Source organism: Myotis brandtii, unplaced genomic scaffold (genome assembly GCF_000412655.1).
Source record: "Myotis brandtii unplaced genomic scaffold, ASM41265v1 scaffold152, whole genome shotgun sequence".
Lineage (NCBI taxonomy): Eukaryota > Metazoa > Chordata > Mammalia > Chiroptera > Vespertilionidae > Myotis > Myotis brandtii.
The window spans coordinates 2,089,371-2,106,214 of record NW_005355502.1 but is presented as its reverse complement, the minus strand read 5'-3'; the positions used below and the strand labels follow the sequence as shown (position 1 = coordinate 2,106,214).

General features: G+C 40.3%; 1 protein-coding gene across 1 annotated transcript in view; it reads right to left on the bottom strand.

The window, feature by feature from the left end:
* The window catches only part of LOC102242513 (ATP-binding cassette sub-family A member 3), a gene marked incomplete at its 3' end in the record, with an annotated part of 250,551 nt that overhangs the window by 11,294 nt on the left and 222,413 nt on the right, over positions 1-16,844 (bottom strand). The window contains exon 10 of the mRNA XM_014535858.1: positions 6,335-6,545. Coding sequence (XP_014391344.1) covers positions 6,335-6,545 — 211 coding nt within the window. The remainder of the gene's footprint in view (positions 1-6,334; positions 6,546-16,844) is intronic.

Sequence of the window (16,844 nt, the reverse complement as noted above, 5' to 3'; positions counted from 1 at the left end):
CGGTTTTTTTTTTTTTTAGTTTTATTCATTTCAAACGGGCCGGATCCGGCCCGCGGGCCGTAGTTTGCCCACGGCTGGTCTAGCTCCTACTTGAGTGCTCACCTCCCAGCTCTTGGTGGTCGGCTCACTGAAGAAGTTGTCGATCATATTCAGTTCTTCCTTTTCCACCACCACAAAGCCTTGCTCTTTGGCATCCTTCCCATAGACGTCAGGAGACCACTGAACAAAGAATGTGTACAAGTGATCCACCCTGAAAAACATGTTCATCATAGGAATTAACACCAAATCCACTTTCCTGGCAGGCACTGGTAGGGACTTTGGCACATACAATCATCTTGTTCCTGCTTGGCAAAGCCACTTTGCTAATTGGGAAATTTCTCACTGTGAAGATTATCTCTATTAGTGCATTCCAAACTCAGAAAATAAGTCAACAAATGAAAGCAGAAGTCCACAGACGTGGAGCAACTCTTTCAATCTGAGGAAAAGATCAAGCGATAGATACAGAGGCAGAGCTGCCTCGAACAGACGGTCAAATTACAGCAGGAAAGCCGGGGAGGGTTGAGGGGCGGGAGGCGGGGCGGTAAGAGATCAACCGAAGGACTTGTATGCATGTATATAAGCATAACCAATGGACATAAGACACTGGGGGGTAGGGGAGGCCGGGGGATTGTTAAGGGCGGGGAAAAAAAGGAGACATATGTAATACTCTTTGTAATACTTTAAGCAATAAAACAATTTAATAAATAAATAAATAAATAAATAAATAAATAAATAAATAAATAAAAATAAAGAAAAATCATTTAGAAGACCAAATGAAGAAGTTTTGTACTTTTTCATCTGGTAAGACCAACTGTGGCTTTCCATGGTTCAGGTTACCTAGGTCCATAGGAAGGAGACACGTTATGTCACAAAAGATTCTGTTTTGACTCTAGGAAGGTTCAACTTAAAATTTCCAAATGTTGCTCCAAAAACCAAGACATTGAATAGCTAGGAATTTCCCCTATAATTTAAATAAAATTTTAAATAATAATATAAGTTTAAATATATAAACAGATACAGTAGTTATGTAAAGAAATGCCCCTGTTTTCATCTACTTAGAACTACTGAAACTGTAATCTTAATAAATACTCATTGATTATCATGGGTTGTCCATTGTGTATCAGGCATTAACTAGGCCCTGGGGATACAGTAGTTTAAAAAGTAGATAAAAATTCCTGTCCCCATAAGATCTTCTTTTTAGCCAAAGGGAACAAATAATAATAAAGATAAATAAGTTAAAATATATATTGTGTTAGAAAAGATAAAGCGGAGAAAGAAGGTATGAAATGTTGAAAGAAGGTTTTTAATTTTAGAAATTATTCTTTTATTAGAAATCTTAAAGAAATCAGAAAACTTTTGCACTTAAGTAGTGCTTCACATATATAGAGAAATTATTTTCTGGCATTAAAGGAAAAAATCATAGCTTTTAAGTGTATGCATTTTAAATGGTCATTGCATTTACATTTATACTTCTTATTTAGTTGCTTAGAGCGTTGTCCCCATACACCAAGGTTGCAGGTTTGATCCCTGGTCAGGGCACATACAAGAATCAACCAATCAGTGCATGGATGAGTGGAACACGTTCTCTCTCTCTCTCTCTCTCTCTCTCTCTCTCCCCTGCACCCCCACACCCCCATCACTCTCTCCTTCCCTTCCTCTCCCCTTTTCTTGAAAAAAAAATCAATCAATAAATAAAATGATTTACAATAAATAAATAATAGGTCTTAAGAATAGATCACCTTAGCTGAGAATTTGGTTTATGTACCTGGCTGATAGTAGAGAAGACACTGCTATTCCATTTTAAAAATGAGGCAACAGATGTCCAGAGAGTGGGGCAACATCCATTATTTACTATCTATGGGAACCAAAACTATTTTTGGTTAATTTACAAAATAATATACAAATTGTTTTTCACTTCTCATCAATGATGACACAATAAACTTCTCAATTATCTTGCCCTCTTAAAACTGAGGTTAAGCATATTTAAACTTAAGCATCTGTAAGAAGCAACTGAATGTCTCCAAATATCTAGTAGTACTATTGTATACTATTTTATCAATAATTCATAAAATTAGTAAGTAATATTAGAAGTGACAATAAATTATTTATCAAAAGTTTAGCTGTTTAAAGATTGAGAAGTCAATAAAAGAGATAAAGAATGAACTAGCAAGCTCAGAAAATGGAGCTGACCAGGTAGAGGAAAGAATTGGTGACATTGAAAATAGAAATCTAGAAATGACACATATGGAAGAACAGAGAAACTTGAGAGTAAAAAAAAAAAAAACCACACAAAAACCCAACTCTACAAGAACTAGCTGACTTCATCAGAAAGAGTAATATAAGAACATGAAGTATACCAGAGGTGATACGTGAGAGAGAAGGGAACAGATAGTCTATTCACACAAATAATTGACAAGAATTTCCAAAACCTATGGAAAGAGCTAGATCTTCAAATCCAAGAAGCAGAAATAAAAGAAAAAGAAATAAAAGGCATCCAAAGTAGGAATGAAGAAATAAAATAGTCACATTTTGCAGATTACACAATTCTTTTTATAGAAATCCCTAAAGACTCCACCTAATATACTATTAGAAACAATAAACAGATACAGTAAAGTTGTAGCATATAAAATAAATGCACAAAAAATCCCATTTGAGTGTATGGTGATAGAAGGAGATTTGATTTTGGATTGTGGGCACACATGCAATATACAGATAATACACAGAACTATACACTTAAAACCTATGTAATTTTATTAACCAATGTAACCCTATTAAATTTAATAAAAAATCAAAAATATTTATTACATTCCTATATAGTAACAACGAAGTTTTAGAAAAAATTAAATTCACTTTGCAATTGCAATAAAAATAATAAAATACCTAAAAATAAATGTAATAATGGATGTGAAGGACCTATACACTGAAAACCACAAAGCCTTATTAAAAGCGACAGAAAAAGACACAAAGAAATGGAGGGATATTCCATTTTCATGGATTGAAAAAAATCAACATAGTTAAAATGTACAAATTACTCAAAGCAATATACAGATTTAATGCAATCTCCATCAAAATCCCAATGGGGCCCTGGATGGGTAGCTCAATTGATTAGAGAATTGTCCCCATATGCCAAAGTTTGATACAAGAATCAACCAATTAATGCATAAATAAGTGGAGCAATAATTCTCTCTCTCTCAAATCAATTTTAGAAAATCCCAATGGCATTTTAAAAAGAAATAGAACAAAAAAATCATCATATTTGTATGGAACCACAAAAGATCCCAAATAGCCAAAGCAATCCTGTGAAAAAAGAATGAAGCCAGAGGTGTCATACTCACTGACTTCAAATTATACTACAAAGTAATGATGATCAAAACAGCATGGTATTGGCAGAAAACAGACTCACAGACCAGTGAAATAAAACAGAGAGACCAGAAGTAAACCCAGGAGTATATGGGCAGCCCTGGATGTTTTACCTCGGTGGTTAGAGCATCATTCCATGGAAAGAAGGATCCAGCTTCGATTCCTGGTCAAGTGCATGTACATGGGTTGCAGGCCCAATCCCAGCCCAGGGTTGGGGCATGTGTAGGAGGCAACCGATTTGATGTGTCTCTCACATAGATGTTTCTCTTTCTCTCTCTCCCCACTCCTTCCCTTCCACATTCTCTAAAAATCAATGGGAAAAAAAATACCCTCAGGAGGATTAATAGAAAAAAGAAAAATATATGGGCAAGTGATTTTTAATAAAGGAGCAAAACACATACAATGGAGAACAGAAAGCCTCTTTAATAAATGGTGCTAGAAAAACTGAAAAGCCATATGAAAAAACTAAAACTAGACTTCTGTTTGTCTCCACATACAAAAATTAACTCAAAATGGATTGAAAACCTAAATATAAAACCTGAAATAATAAATTACATAGAAGAAAACATAGATACTAAACTTATGGATCTTGATCTTAGGAAGGATTTTATGAATTTGACCCCAAAGGCAATGGAAGTAAAGGTAAAAGTAAGTGAATGAGACTATATCAGACTAAAAAGCTTCTGCACAGCAAAAGAAACTGCCAACAAAACAAAGGCAACCATCAAAATGGAAGAAGCCATTTGCAAACAAGAGCTCTGACAAGGGGTTAATAACTAATACATATAAAGAACTCATATAACTCAACACCAAAAAAACAAACAATCCAATTAAAAAATTGTCAGACAGTTCTCCCAAGAAGACATACAAATGGCCAACAGGTATATGAAAAGATGCTCAACTTCTCTAGTTATTAGGGAAACGCAAATCAAAACTATAATGAGATACCACCAAACCAGTCAGAATGGCTATTATCAACAAGGAATATCTATAATAATAAAAGCGTAATGTGCCAATTAGACTGAACGTCCTTCCAGACAACCTTCCTGACAAAGCCCAGGTTCCGGGTGCCAGCTGGCTGCCAAAGGGAAGCCTGGGTCCCGGGTGCCAGAGGGAAGCCAGTGCTGGCAGCCAGGGGAAGGAAGGCCTACTCTTGTACGAATTTCATGCATCGGGCCTCTAGTGATAAATAAGAAGTGTTGGAGAGGTTGTGGAGAAAAGAAACCCTCAATCATTGCTGGTAGTAATGTAAACTGGTACAGCAACTATGGAAATCAGTATAGAGGTTTCTAAAAAAAATTAAGAATAGATTTACTATATGACTCAGCAATCCGTCTTCAGGATACCTACCTGAAAATTTGCAAAGATATATATGCACTCTTTTTGTTCACTGCAACATTATTCACAGTGGCTAAACTATAGAGACAACCAAAGTGTCCTCTGATAGATGATTTGATAAAGAAGATGTGGTACATATATACAATGAAAGGCTACTCAGCCATAAGAAAAGATGAAATACTGACATTTTTACAACATTGATGGATCTTGAGAGTATGATGCTAAAGAGAAATATGTCATATAGAAAAAGTCAACAATCATAAGATTTCCCTCATATGTGGAATATGCAACTAAAAGCAACAAATGAACAAACAAGATAAACAAACAAAAAACTCATAGACACAGACAACAGCATGGTGGTTACCAGAGGAAAGGAGATGAGGAGGTATTAAAGGATACTGGGGGGAAGGATATCAAATATATGGTGATGAAAAGAGATTTGAGTTTCGGTGGCAAACACACAAAGCCATATATAATAATGTACCATGTAACTGTTTATTTGATACCCGTATAATGTTATTAACCAATGTTATGCCAATAAATTTAATAAAAAGCTTAGATGTTTATGTGGCTCGTCATCCAGGTGCATTCAATTCAGATGGAATAAATCTAATTTCAGATGTTAAACTCAAATCTGTAAGGTGATCAAAAACTTTAAAGAATTAAATGGGTATATAAATATGACTAAGATACACTTTTGATATATCTGGGCCCTAGATTTGTGTTCCATAATATGGAACTATTGTTTTGAATATTAAATATGATGTATAAAGTGGATATCACAGTACCATTGTGATATAGAGGAAATAATGTGAGTTGAATAAACTCAAATACTAAGTAAATTAATGATGAAGCAATTCATTCTCAATTATCTTTATTTACATTTATACCCTCCAATTTTGGATTCCAATTACTATTAATTTTAGCCCTCAACAATTCACTGCTTGGTGTATCAGTATTACCTCCTATCAAAGTCAAGGGTTGTTTTATTTCACTTGTATGTTTTTTTTTTCATTCTTCACTACATTTTAAGTGTCATTTGCTATATTTGTGGATTAGAGACTGACTTGGCAAATAAGGAACTAGGGTCAAAGGTCACTATTTCTCTACTTTCTCTCCTCATCAACCAACCAATTAATCAATAAAATAAATTGGTTTGGAGGCACAACTGTATTCTAGGGACAAAGAAAACTGTCAGTAGGTTCAACATGGGAGAAATAAGCAGTCTTTTGTAGGTTAATAAAAGTAGCTCCTGAGGCTGAACATATGCGGTGGAGAGCAATTAATAAGTACATACAGGGTAGCCTAAAAGTAGATTTATAGTTGTTTGTAGGAAAATAATACAAAATTAATAAATAATAATACAAGAATAAACTCTGTTTCACATACTCACAGCTGTAAACCTACTTTTGTCCCAACCTGCATATGGACTCTCCAGATTACAAAGGGCCTTACAAACTAATTAGGATAACTGAGACCTAATTAATAGAGCAGAAGAAGCTATTGAAGAAGTTTTGGGTAATAGACAAAATATAATTAAAATCATGTTAGAAGATTAAGACACTAATATCTTAAGAATGATCAAAGGGAGAGAGACCATATATTTGTTTCAGGAAGACTGAAGAGCCACAGCAATGCAGAGTTCCCTTCACCATGATGGCAATGCGGTCACCCAGGATGTCAGCTTCATCTATGTGGTGGGTGGTCATTAAGATGGTGCGGTCCTGTTTATACTGGTGAAGGAGGTCCCAGGTGGCTCTTTGTGAGATGGGGTCCATGCTAATTGTGGGCTCATCAAGTATCACCACCTAGAGACCAGAAGAACAACTCCATGACCATTGATAATTGATGCCAAAGTACTTGTGGGATAATTTACTACTTGAGGGGAACACATTTAAACTAAGATACAAAATCTAGACTAATAATAATGGTAAAAACTAGAAAAAATAATCCCAAACCATATTATAACAGCTCACCCAATAATGCAAATTCTCTTTAATTATCATTGGCCACATCCCCATAAGGTTCATCTCAACTCTCAGGTTTCTGTCAGCTGAGTTTCCTGGATCAGCTGGCAGGAACCCATTTTCAGTACATGTATGTGTGCATGCCCTTCCCACCCCCCTCCCTCCTTTTTCTCTATTTCTTCTCTAATACCTCAGAGTCTCCTATAAGTGCTATCATGACGGAGAGTTTGCGCTTCATTCCTGAACTCAGTGACTTTGACATTGTATTACACTTTTCTAGCAAGTTAAAAGTAGACAGCATATGGTCAGCTTCCATAGGGTACATCTCTCGACATTTTCTTTTTAACTAGAAAGAGAAGCCAGAATTTACATGATGCCGACTTTATCCTCAGAGAGTTCTTAGATCATAACACATCTACAAGGGTTAGCAAAAATAAGTTTACAGTTGTGAGTATGTGAAACACACAGTTATTCTTGTATTATTATTCGTTAATTATTGTATTTTATTTGTATTATAACGGTAAGACACATCAGCACTTGGATCAGGAAGAATACTAGAACCAGAACTTGAAATACAACTGAACTGGTGTTGAGTTTACCATTTTCCCCTTGTGTATTCCCTAGCCTGAACTCAAAGCAATCCAAAGCCTGGAAATGCAGTGAAGTGTAAATAGAATGAGATTAAGGAGAAACCCGCTAGTTCTTGTTTGAGGAGTGGAAAAGGGAAAACCCCTAACGTTCTGAGAGAGTGTAGAAGGCCCAATCCCATTTCCCCTCTGCTCTCTTGTGGCCCAGACCATGGGAAGTCTTCTGGGCGGGATGGTGGCAAGAACAGAAAATAATGGGAACCCTCAATGAGCTCAAGTGGTGAGGGAGGTGAGCCTTCTCAGTTTAGTCAAGCCCTGGATCCAAAAACACAGGGCCAAACCCGCCTGCTTTACCACTCTGTCTGTCTTCCTGCCGCGTGGATGTGCACGATCATGAAAGCCAGTGATTTCTGGCTGGGGGACTGAAAGAGAAATTTTTGGGAACTGGAACATTCTAGAAGTTGTTGGTGAGCTCATGTGTTTACCCTGTCATTTGCACACATGGATATAATCCTAATTAGAATACCAAATTTTAAAAATTATGCTAATGAGTAAATCTCTACTGAGATGTGTAGTGACCAATGGGTAACACAGGCTGAGACTAAAATAGCACTATTAAGATTGAACTAATATGGGAACCGCAGCCCACAGATATAAAAAAAGATGTAGAGTGTCACGATATATTATTGAAAACATTCAGGATAAAAACAAAAGTCAACTGGCACACAAAAAGCGACAAAAATCTCATCTCATATAGAAAAGACAATCAATAGACATCAATGATAGGATGGCATGGATGTTGGAATCTATAATAGTAAAAGTGTAATATGCAAATCGACCGAACGACTGAACAGCAGAATGACCAACCGGACAACCACACTATGACACCCACTGGCATCAGGCCAGCCAACATGGGTGCGATGCAATTGGTCAGGGGTCCAGCCATTGCCCCACTGATCGCCCTGCAGAGGAAGGACCAGGCCACTGGCCGGTGGGGCAATCGATCAGGGGGTGTGTGGCGGTGGATGCGGGCAGCACCAGGCCAAGGCGGATGCAGGCGGGGGGAGGGGCTGTGAGGCAGCTGGGGCTGTCAAGACCTACCCTTGCATGAATTTCATGAATTGGGCCTCTAGTTAACATATAAAGTATTATCAACATATAGAAAATATGAAGAAATAAAATGAAATTTTAGAACTAAAAATTTAAAAAAAATTTTTATTTATATCAGAGAGGGAGAGATAAAAACATCAATTATGAGAGAGAATCATTGGTAGGTTGCCTCCTGTATGTGCCCCACTGGGGACCGAGCCCACAACCTGGGCGTGTGCCCTGACTGGGGATCAAATGTGACCTCCCGGTTCATAGGTCTGATGCTCAATCACTGAGCCACACTGGCAGGGCTAGAACTAAAAATTTAATAACCCAAATAAAAAGCTCATTTGGCTTAATAGTAGAATAGAAACGACAGAAAGAAGGGTCAGTGAATTTGAAGATAGATAAATAGAAATAATACAATCTGAACAATAGAAAGAAAAAATAATTATGAAAAATGAAAAAAGCCCAAGGGACTTTTGGGAGAACTTCATGTCACAGAACTTCTAACACGAGAGAAGAAAGAGTATGTGGCTAAAATAATAATTGAAGAAATAATGACAGAAAACTCAAATTTGGCAAAAGATACAAACCTATAGATTGAAAAAGCTGATTGAGCCTGATCTAGATAAATCATAACCAAATTGCTGAAATGTAAAGACAAAGAAAAACTCCTGTCAGAACTCAAAGGAAAAATGATAAATTATAGGGGAATAATTCAGATGAATTTTGATGTTTTATAAACATGGTGTCCAGAAAGCAGTAGGACAACATTTAAATCTTTTTATTGATTGATAAAGAGAGAGAGAGAGAGAGATCCACCCATTACACACTTACTGATTGCTTCCTGTATGTCCCCTGACTTGGAATTGAACCTGCAAACTTGGTGCATTTGGATGATCCTCCAACCAGCTGAGCTATCCAGTCAGGGCAAGAACATTTTTTTCAGTCCTTACCCAAGGATATTTTCCCATTGATTTCTAGAGAGAATAAAAAGGAGAGAGGAGGGGGAGGGACTTATAGAGGGGGAGAGACAGAGACAGAGAAGCATCAATGTGAGAGAGACACATCGATTGGTTGCGTCCCACATATGCCCCACCGGGACCTGGGAACCTGCAACCATGGTAAATGCTCTTGACTGGGAATTAAACCCATGACCCTTTGGTCAACAGGCTAATGCCTAACCACTGAGAAAACAGGCCAGGGCAAGAACAACATTTTTTTTTAAGTGCTAATGGAAAAGAACCACTGACTCAGATTTCTATGTCAAGTAAAAAATATCCTTGTGAATTAAGGATACTCTCAGGTGAAGGAAAACTAAGAGACTCTTTAGCGAAGAGTATTGGCATAAATGGACTGATTACAGAATGCTTTTCAGACAGAAGAGAAATGATACAGAAAACTTGAAACATCATGAATAATGAAAGCACAGCAGAAATGGTAAGTATAATAACTATTATTTTCTTATGGTTCTTTAAACACACTAGATCATTTTAAGCAAATAATATTTTCTGGTAATGTTTTCAGTACAGTGGGGCCTTGACTTACGAGTTTTATTCGTTCCGTGACAGAGCTCGTAACTTAAAGTGAACGAGTGAGACATGTGATGCTGGGCTGATGTTGTGGCGTTCACTGTGACGTTCGCTGCGCCAACTAGCGGTGGGGTATCTGAAGCTGGCTCGTAACCTGAATTTTAGCTCGCAACTCAAAGCTCGTATCTCGAAAAACTCGTTAGTTGGGACACTCGTAAGTCAAGGCCCCACTGTATATGTATGTGTCATTTATGCCAACTATAGCCTAAGCAGGGGTGGGGAACGTCCTGCTCACAGGCCATATATGGCCCGCAAATCATTTCATCTGGCCCTGTCAGTTAATTAAATGTTTGACCAAATATAGCAGGCTAATTTTAAATTGATAGTTTTTTATGGCATGTGAATGCTGTTATAAATATCCAAATGTCCCTTGGCAGAAATAGAGTTCCCACCCCTGGCCTAAAGGAAGGACCTATGGTGTGGTAAGATATCTACATTCAAATAAAGTTGAAAACTATTAATTACAAATAATTGAAAAGCCAAAGTCTGTATTTTGTAACCCCTATAATAACCAATAAAAATGTACACAAGATATAAAATAAAGTAAAATAAAAATCACAATAAACAAAATGGAATACGAAAGAAGTCCAAGAAGTCCAAGCCACCCAAAGTAAGACTGCAGAGAGGAATCAGGGGTAGTGGTGGTGGTGGGGAAGCAGTGAGAAAAACAGAAAACAAATAATAAAATGATCCATTTACATCTAAACATATCAATAATTACATTAAAAATAAATAGTTTAAACACATCCATTAAAAGACAGAGACTATCAGATTGTCTACAAAACATGACCCAACTATACAATGTCTACCAAAACTTACTTAAAACTTAATTATATAGGTAGGTTTAAAGTGTTTGAAGAAATACCATGCAAACACAAATCAAAAGAAAGCTGGAATGGTTATATTAATATCAGATAAAGTTGACTTTATAGCAAAGAAAATTACCAGAGAAAAAAGAGGGATGTTACATGTTAATCAGAGGATCATTTCAGGAGATCCAAGATGGCGCGGCAGAGGAGGTGGGAGCTACACTCACTTCCTCCCGGGACCAAGCTGGAATTGCAGTGTCTTAAACACTGGTCTGCCCAAGAGTCCCTCCATAGAGGCCCAGAAATAACATACCCAGTGGCCAGATTCAGACAACATCTGAGCAGGATTCAATAAGCTTCACAAGCAGCATATCCAAAGGGAGATCTCAGCAGGCAGCAAACCTGCTGAGGCGAATTCTGTTTTGTGTCGTCAGCATCTGCAAAGCAGCTCACATGCCATGGTCAGGGTTCAGCCACACAATCAGCCAGCCTGAGGGTTGATGTCATGCACAAATGAGCCAAGAGCAATCAAGATTCAATTACATCAGGAGAGCCCACATAAAACACACAAGGGACATTCCTAGAGCACCCAGCTCAGGTAGTCAAGGAGACTGCAACACTAGACACCTGTGGGAACCCTAATCAGAATACGCCAGATGTTCAAGGCCAATTGGAGTGTGGGGGCCCTGTCCAGAGTATGTTGGATGCTCAAGGCCAGTCTGAGCAAGGACACAGCGATTGTACGGTATGGACTGTGCAGGTGTACCTTTCTATAACCCAAATATTGATGTCACTAATTGGCAAGAAGCCTCTTTTGTCTGAGTTGGTATAAAGTTGCGTTGTTGACCAGCTAGTGCGCAGCTGCTTGGTATGGCTCCTGTGTTTGCTACTGTATTAGCAAGGGCTGCTTGATCAGGCTACTGTGTTTGCAATGGCTGCTATATTAGCAGCGGCTGCTTTGTGGGGCTCCTTGGAAGAACTGTTTTGTCTGATAGCTCCTTGGTAGCAATGGCTACATGGTCTACAATAGAGACTCTCCTATACGCCTATGACTCCTCATGTCTTCTCCATCCAATACCTGGTATTTACAGGGTACAGCCCCTAGCAGAGAAGGCCCCATGAACTCCACAGTTGGCATAGTTGAGCAGGATTAGGGAGAAAGGTGCAGTGAGCAGGGTTCAGGACCTGTGCACCTGACATTTGGCGTTATGAACAGGATCCAGGGGTAAATGCCCCATTCACCCTGCTGGAGGTCATGTTTCCTCAAACTGGGCTGGGGTTCTGGTAGTGGTGGTTCTGATGAATTGGGAACAGGACGAGGTGATGCTAGTGGCAGAGGAGAAGACACTGCGGTCGCTGCCGGACCAGATCCCTCAAGAGCAGCAGGGAGCAGAGCAGCTTGAGAGAGACTGAGCTTCTGTGATCTGGGTGGAGGCAAAGGCGAGCCCAGCTTCACTGGGGCAGCTGTTACCTGGGGCGGCCACAGCGGGAGTCTTAGCAGGCGAAAGATGGCAGAGGAGGAGGGCTTGGAGCCAGAGCCTCCGCCACAGGTAATGAGCATTTTAGCAATGCGCATGGAGGTTTTGATTCTCACTGGCGACTTGGAAGTCAAGCAATGAGAGAAGGGAGGATAGATGAAAGGCCTAGTGGTGTGCTGCTGGTCCTCCCGAGGCAGCTGCCAGTGGAGCCAGCAATCCAAGAGAGTCTGGAGGGAAGGCACACCCCTAGGCCTGAGCGCCACCAGGACTTTTAAACTCTTCCAGAGAGAAGAAGTTTGATCTCCTAGGCCAAGGAATGGGCCGAGGTACCCAGTTGGGGGAATGGGCCCAGAGGACCAGTTAGATCAGGGGTGGGCAAACTTTTTGACTCGAGGGCCACAATGGGTTCTTAAACTGGACCGGAGGGCCGGAACAAAAGCATGGATGGAGTGTTTGTGTGAACTAATATAAATTCAAAGTAAACATCAATACATAAAGGGTATGGTCTTTTTTTTTTTTTTTAGTTTTATTCATTTCAAACAGGCCGGATCCGGCCCGCGGGCCGTAGTTTGCCCACGGCTGAGTTAGATACTGGTGCAGAATGCAGTTTGCTCTGTAGTGGCCTGGATAGATATGCAGGCCTAGTTGCTAATGTAGACGGTACAGAGGCAGAGCTTCCATGTGCTACAAGCAACTCTCTCCCATACCAGAGTGCATCTTAGGGAGATTGGACAGATAGTGTTGCAGCTAGGGAAGGCGAAGATCTTCCAGCCCACACACAGCTCCTACAATTCTCCAGTATGGCCAGTCAAAAAGCCTGACAGCACCTGGCAACTGGCCGTGGCTTGCAGAGAACTGAGTAGAATGAATCCTCTGCTATACTTCACAGTGCCGGATGTAGCAGATTGCATAGATCACCCTGCACTTGGCTGGTGCCTTCTCCATGGACAGGGCTCCAGAGAGTCAAGGACAGGTTGCTTTTGCATGAAAGGGTTGACAGTGGACTTTGATTGCCCTCCCTCAGGGATGTTTACATTGCCCTACCATTTATCATGGTTTGATGGCATTTGGCTGCCTGGGTTGGCCATGGTGCCAATATTCCATTGTGTTAATAATGTTACACTAATTTCTGACTCTCTTGCAGAATTTGAACACAGCTGCCAGCAGTTGTTACAGACTTCTGTTGGTCTTTTGGGGTATTGGCATGTGTCCAGTCTCCACTTGGCACCGCTGTTATGGCCCTGTGTCAGTTGTCCTAGAAGGGGGCAATGTAGGGTTGAGCCCCAGAGTAGAGGGTACCTAGCTATCAAGAGGGCAGTCACCCAGGTGGGCGGAGAAGGTTACCCATCAGGTTTTGGTCGCAGTTATGGAAGAAAATTGGGAGCCAATACTCTCCTGTTGAGAGACAGTTGGCAGCTATATGTATTGCCTTGCAGTCCTGTGTGACCACATTCATGTTGGGAGTGGCACAAACCCCAACTTTTATAAAATGGGGGGCCTATTTGGAACAGAGGGCAGCAGTCAGTACCAGGCCTCTGTCATAGGAATTGCAAACCCTGTTGTGTCCTGTGATATATGAGATCCTGTCAAGGGATAAAGCTCCTATGGAGGAACTACTCCCTAGTCCATTCTGAGAGAGTATGCCACCTCTTCTGGAGACCATGTGGTACATAGACAGGTCTAATGGGGAAGAGCTCTACTACATAGACAGCTGTGATTGTCTGCATACAGACGAGCTATGTAGATCAATTCAGATACTAGGCAAAGTAGCCCTTTGGCCGTTAGAACGAACTGCTGGGCTGTCTTTGTAGTTACCACAATGGCACAAGCAATAGTGGCTAGTAGGTCATCACCCCATGTGGGGACAGGAAATGTGAGCACCTTAGGGGTGGACCCACCTAGTCTAAAAAATTAGGCTTGACAAGTGTATACAGAGGTATCCTCAGACACTGCATGGACTGCATAAAAGCAACAGATGAACTGTTGTGACCCAAGGCCTTCCCCATTGGCAGAGGGGGAACAAGGAGTATGGACCTGGTCATGGTCTGTTACAGGAGAAGGGCCCTGGGTAGCCTTCCTATCCCTTTGGGAAGCAGGTACAACTATGTTATAGTTGCACCCCTTGATCCACCCTGGCAATATAACCAGTGTCCTATAAGAGATAGATAGGGAAGTAGAGGCCATACAAGCCCTTTCTCATGACCCGCACCGAGAGTAGTGGAATGGACTGTCAGGAGCATGGTGCTGGGCATTTATAAGTTTTACTATTGGGGCCAGAGTACTGGTCATAACATGTTATAATTTGTATTGCTGTTGTAGACTCTGTGCTCAAGGTGCTAGCTTGTGGGCCAGGGTACCCCTTAGAAGACCATCCAGTTAAGGAATAGAATGTGGAAACCCTAATTAGAATACACCAGATATTCAAGGCCAATTGCAGTGTGGGGGCCCTGTCCAGAATATGCCGGATGTTCAAGGCCAATCTGAGCAAGGACACAGCGATTGTACGGTATGGACTGTGCAGGCATACCTTTCTATAACCCAAATATTGATGTCACTAATTGGCAAGAAGCCTCTTTTGTCTGAGTTGGTATAAAGATATGCTGTTAACCAGCTAGTGCGTGGCTGCTTGGTATGGCTCCTGTGTTTGCTACTATATTAGCAAGGGCTGCTTAGTTATGCTACTGTGTTTGCAATGGCTGCTATATTAGCAGCGGCTGCTTTGTGGGGGCTCCTTGGAAGAACTGTTTTATCTGATAGCTCTTTGGTAATAATGGCTACATGGTCTACAATAAAGATTCTCCTATAAGCCTAAGACTATTCATATCGTCTTCATCCACTGCCTGGTGTCCACATAGTTCCAGTTCCTAGCAGAGAAGGACCTGTGCTCCCACAATGCCCCATGACATCTACTACATAAAGCCACCCTACAAATACTGGGAGTCATAGCATATCAACCCAATACACAGCAACAAATACAAAGAGGCAGCCAAAATAGGAAACAAAGAAAAATATCTCAAATAAAATAAAAAGACAAATCTCCAGAAAAACAGCTAAATGAAATGAATGCAAGCAATTTATCAGGTATAGAGTTCAAACTAATAGTTATAAGAATGCTCAACAGCATGAAAAACCACACACACCACATAGAACCATAAAAGCAGTCAGAAACAAAGAATACAATATTTGAAATAAAGAATACACTGAAAGAAATAAACAGTGCATTGGATGAACCACAGTATCACATCAGCAATCTGGAAGGTAAGGTGTGAAATACATCCAATCAGAACAGAAAAAGAAAAAGAAAAAGAAAGAACATAACTTTAAAAATGAGGATAGTTTAAGGGACCTTTGGAACAACATGAAGAGAAAGAAAATCCGCATCATAGGGGTAACAGAAGGAGAAGAGAGAGAGAGAGAGAGAGAGGGAGAGAGAGAGAGAGAGAGAGAGAGAGAGAGAGGAATCGAGAAACAATTTGAACAAATAATGACTAACCTGATGAATGAAAAAGACATACCAGTTAAGGCAGTCCACAGAGCCCAAAACAAGATAAACCCAAAAAGGTCCACACCAAGACACATCATAATAGAAATGTCAACAGTTATGGAGAAAAAGAAAATCTTAAAAGCCATAAAAGAAAGATAGTCAGCTACTTAAAAGGGCTCCCATAAGACAGTCAACTGATTTCTCAAAGAAACACTTCAAGTAATGCAAAGCAAGGATTTAAAAACCAAGACTACTCACTAGAAAAGATATCATTCAAAACTAAAGGTGAAATAAAAATCTCCCCTGATAAGAAAAGGCTAAAGCAGATTACCACCACCAAACCAGCATTGCAAGAAATGTTAAAGGGATTGCTGTAAGAAGAAGAAAAAATATATAGAGAGGAAAATAGGCATAAAGAGTAAAAATGGCAGCAGAGTAAGTGGCAGCTCACAGACATGCTCCCAGAACCAAACTGGAATTACAACTAAAGTAAAAAAGCAAAAACAAAAAACCCCACCCTGAATAATCAACAGAAGACTCGTTGGAGAGAACCCTGCTAACCAAAGATGGAAAGTGGAGACAACATAAAAACTGGTAGGAAGGGTGGAGGTGCAAAAGGGCTTGATGGGCTCCCACAGAGAGCAGCTGAAATTCCAGAAGGATATCTCAGCTGTGAGGGGTTGCCACTGAGAACTCTGGGATCTAATCCCCAAGTTGGGCTCCCCAGCAGGAAATACCAGAACAGAGAAAGGTGCCCCCATAACATCTGGCTGTGAAAAGCAGAGGGTTGCTGTCTGCTAGGCAGAGACAGCTGGAAATGCAGGCACCGTCCTAAAGGACCAACACACAATAATACTATCTAATAATAGACAAACATGGTAATTGACCATACGTTTGCTACGCCTCCCATTGGCTAATCAGCGCGATATGCAAATTATCCCAACCAAGATGGCGGCCGGCAGCCACGCAGCTGAAGGGAGCAGGAGGCTTGCTTGTTCCAGTGATGAAGGAAGCCAAGGTTCCCCACCTGCCGCGGCCCGGCTCTGAGCTCCGAAAGCAACAAAGTTTCAATTATAGAAGGTAAATAAATCCCAGAAT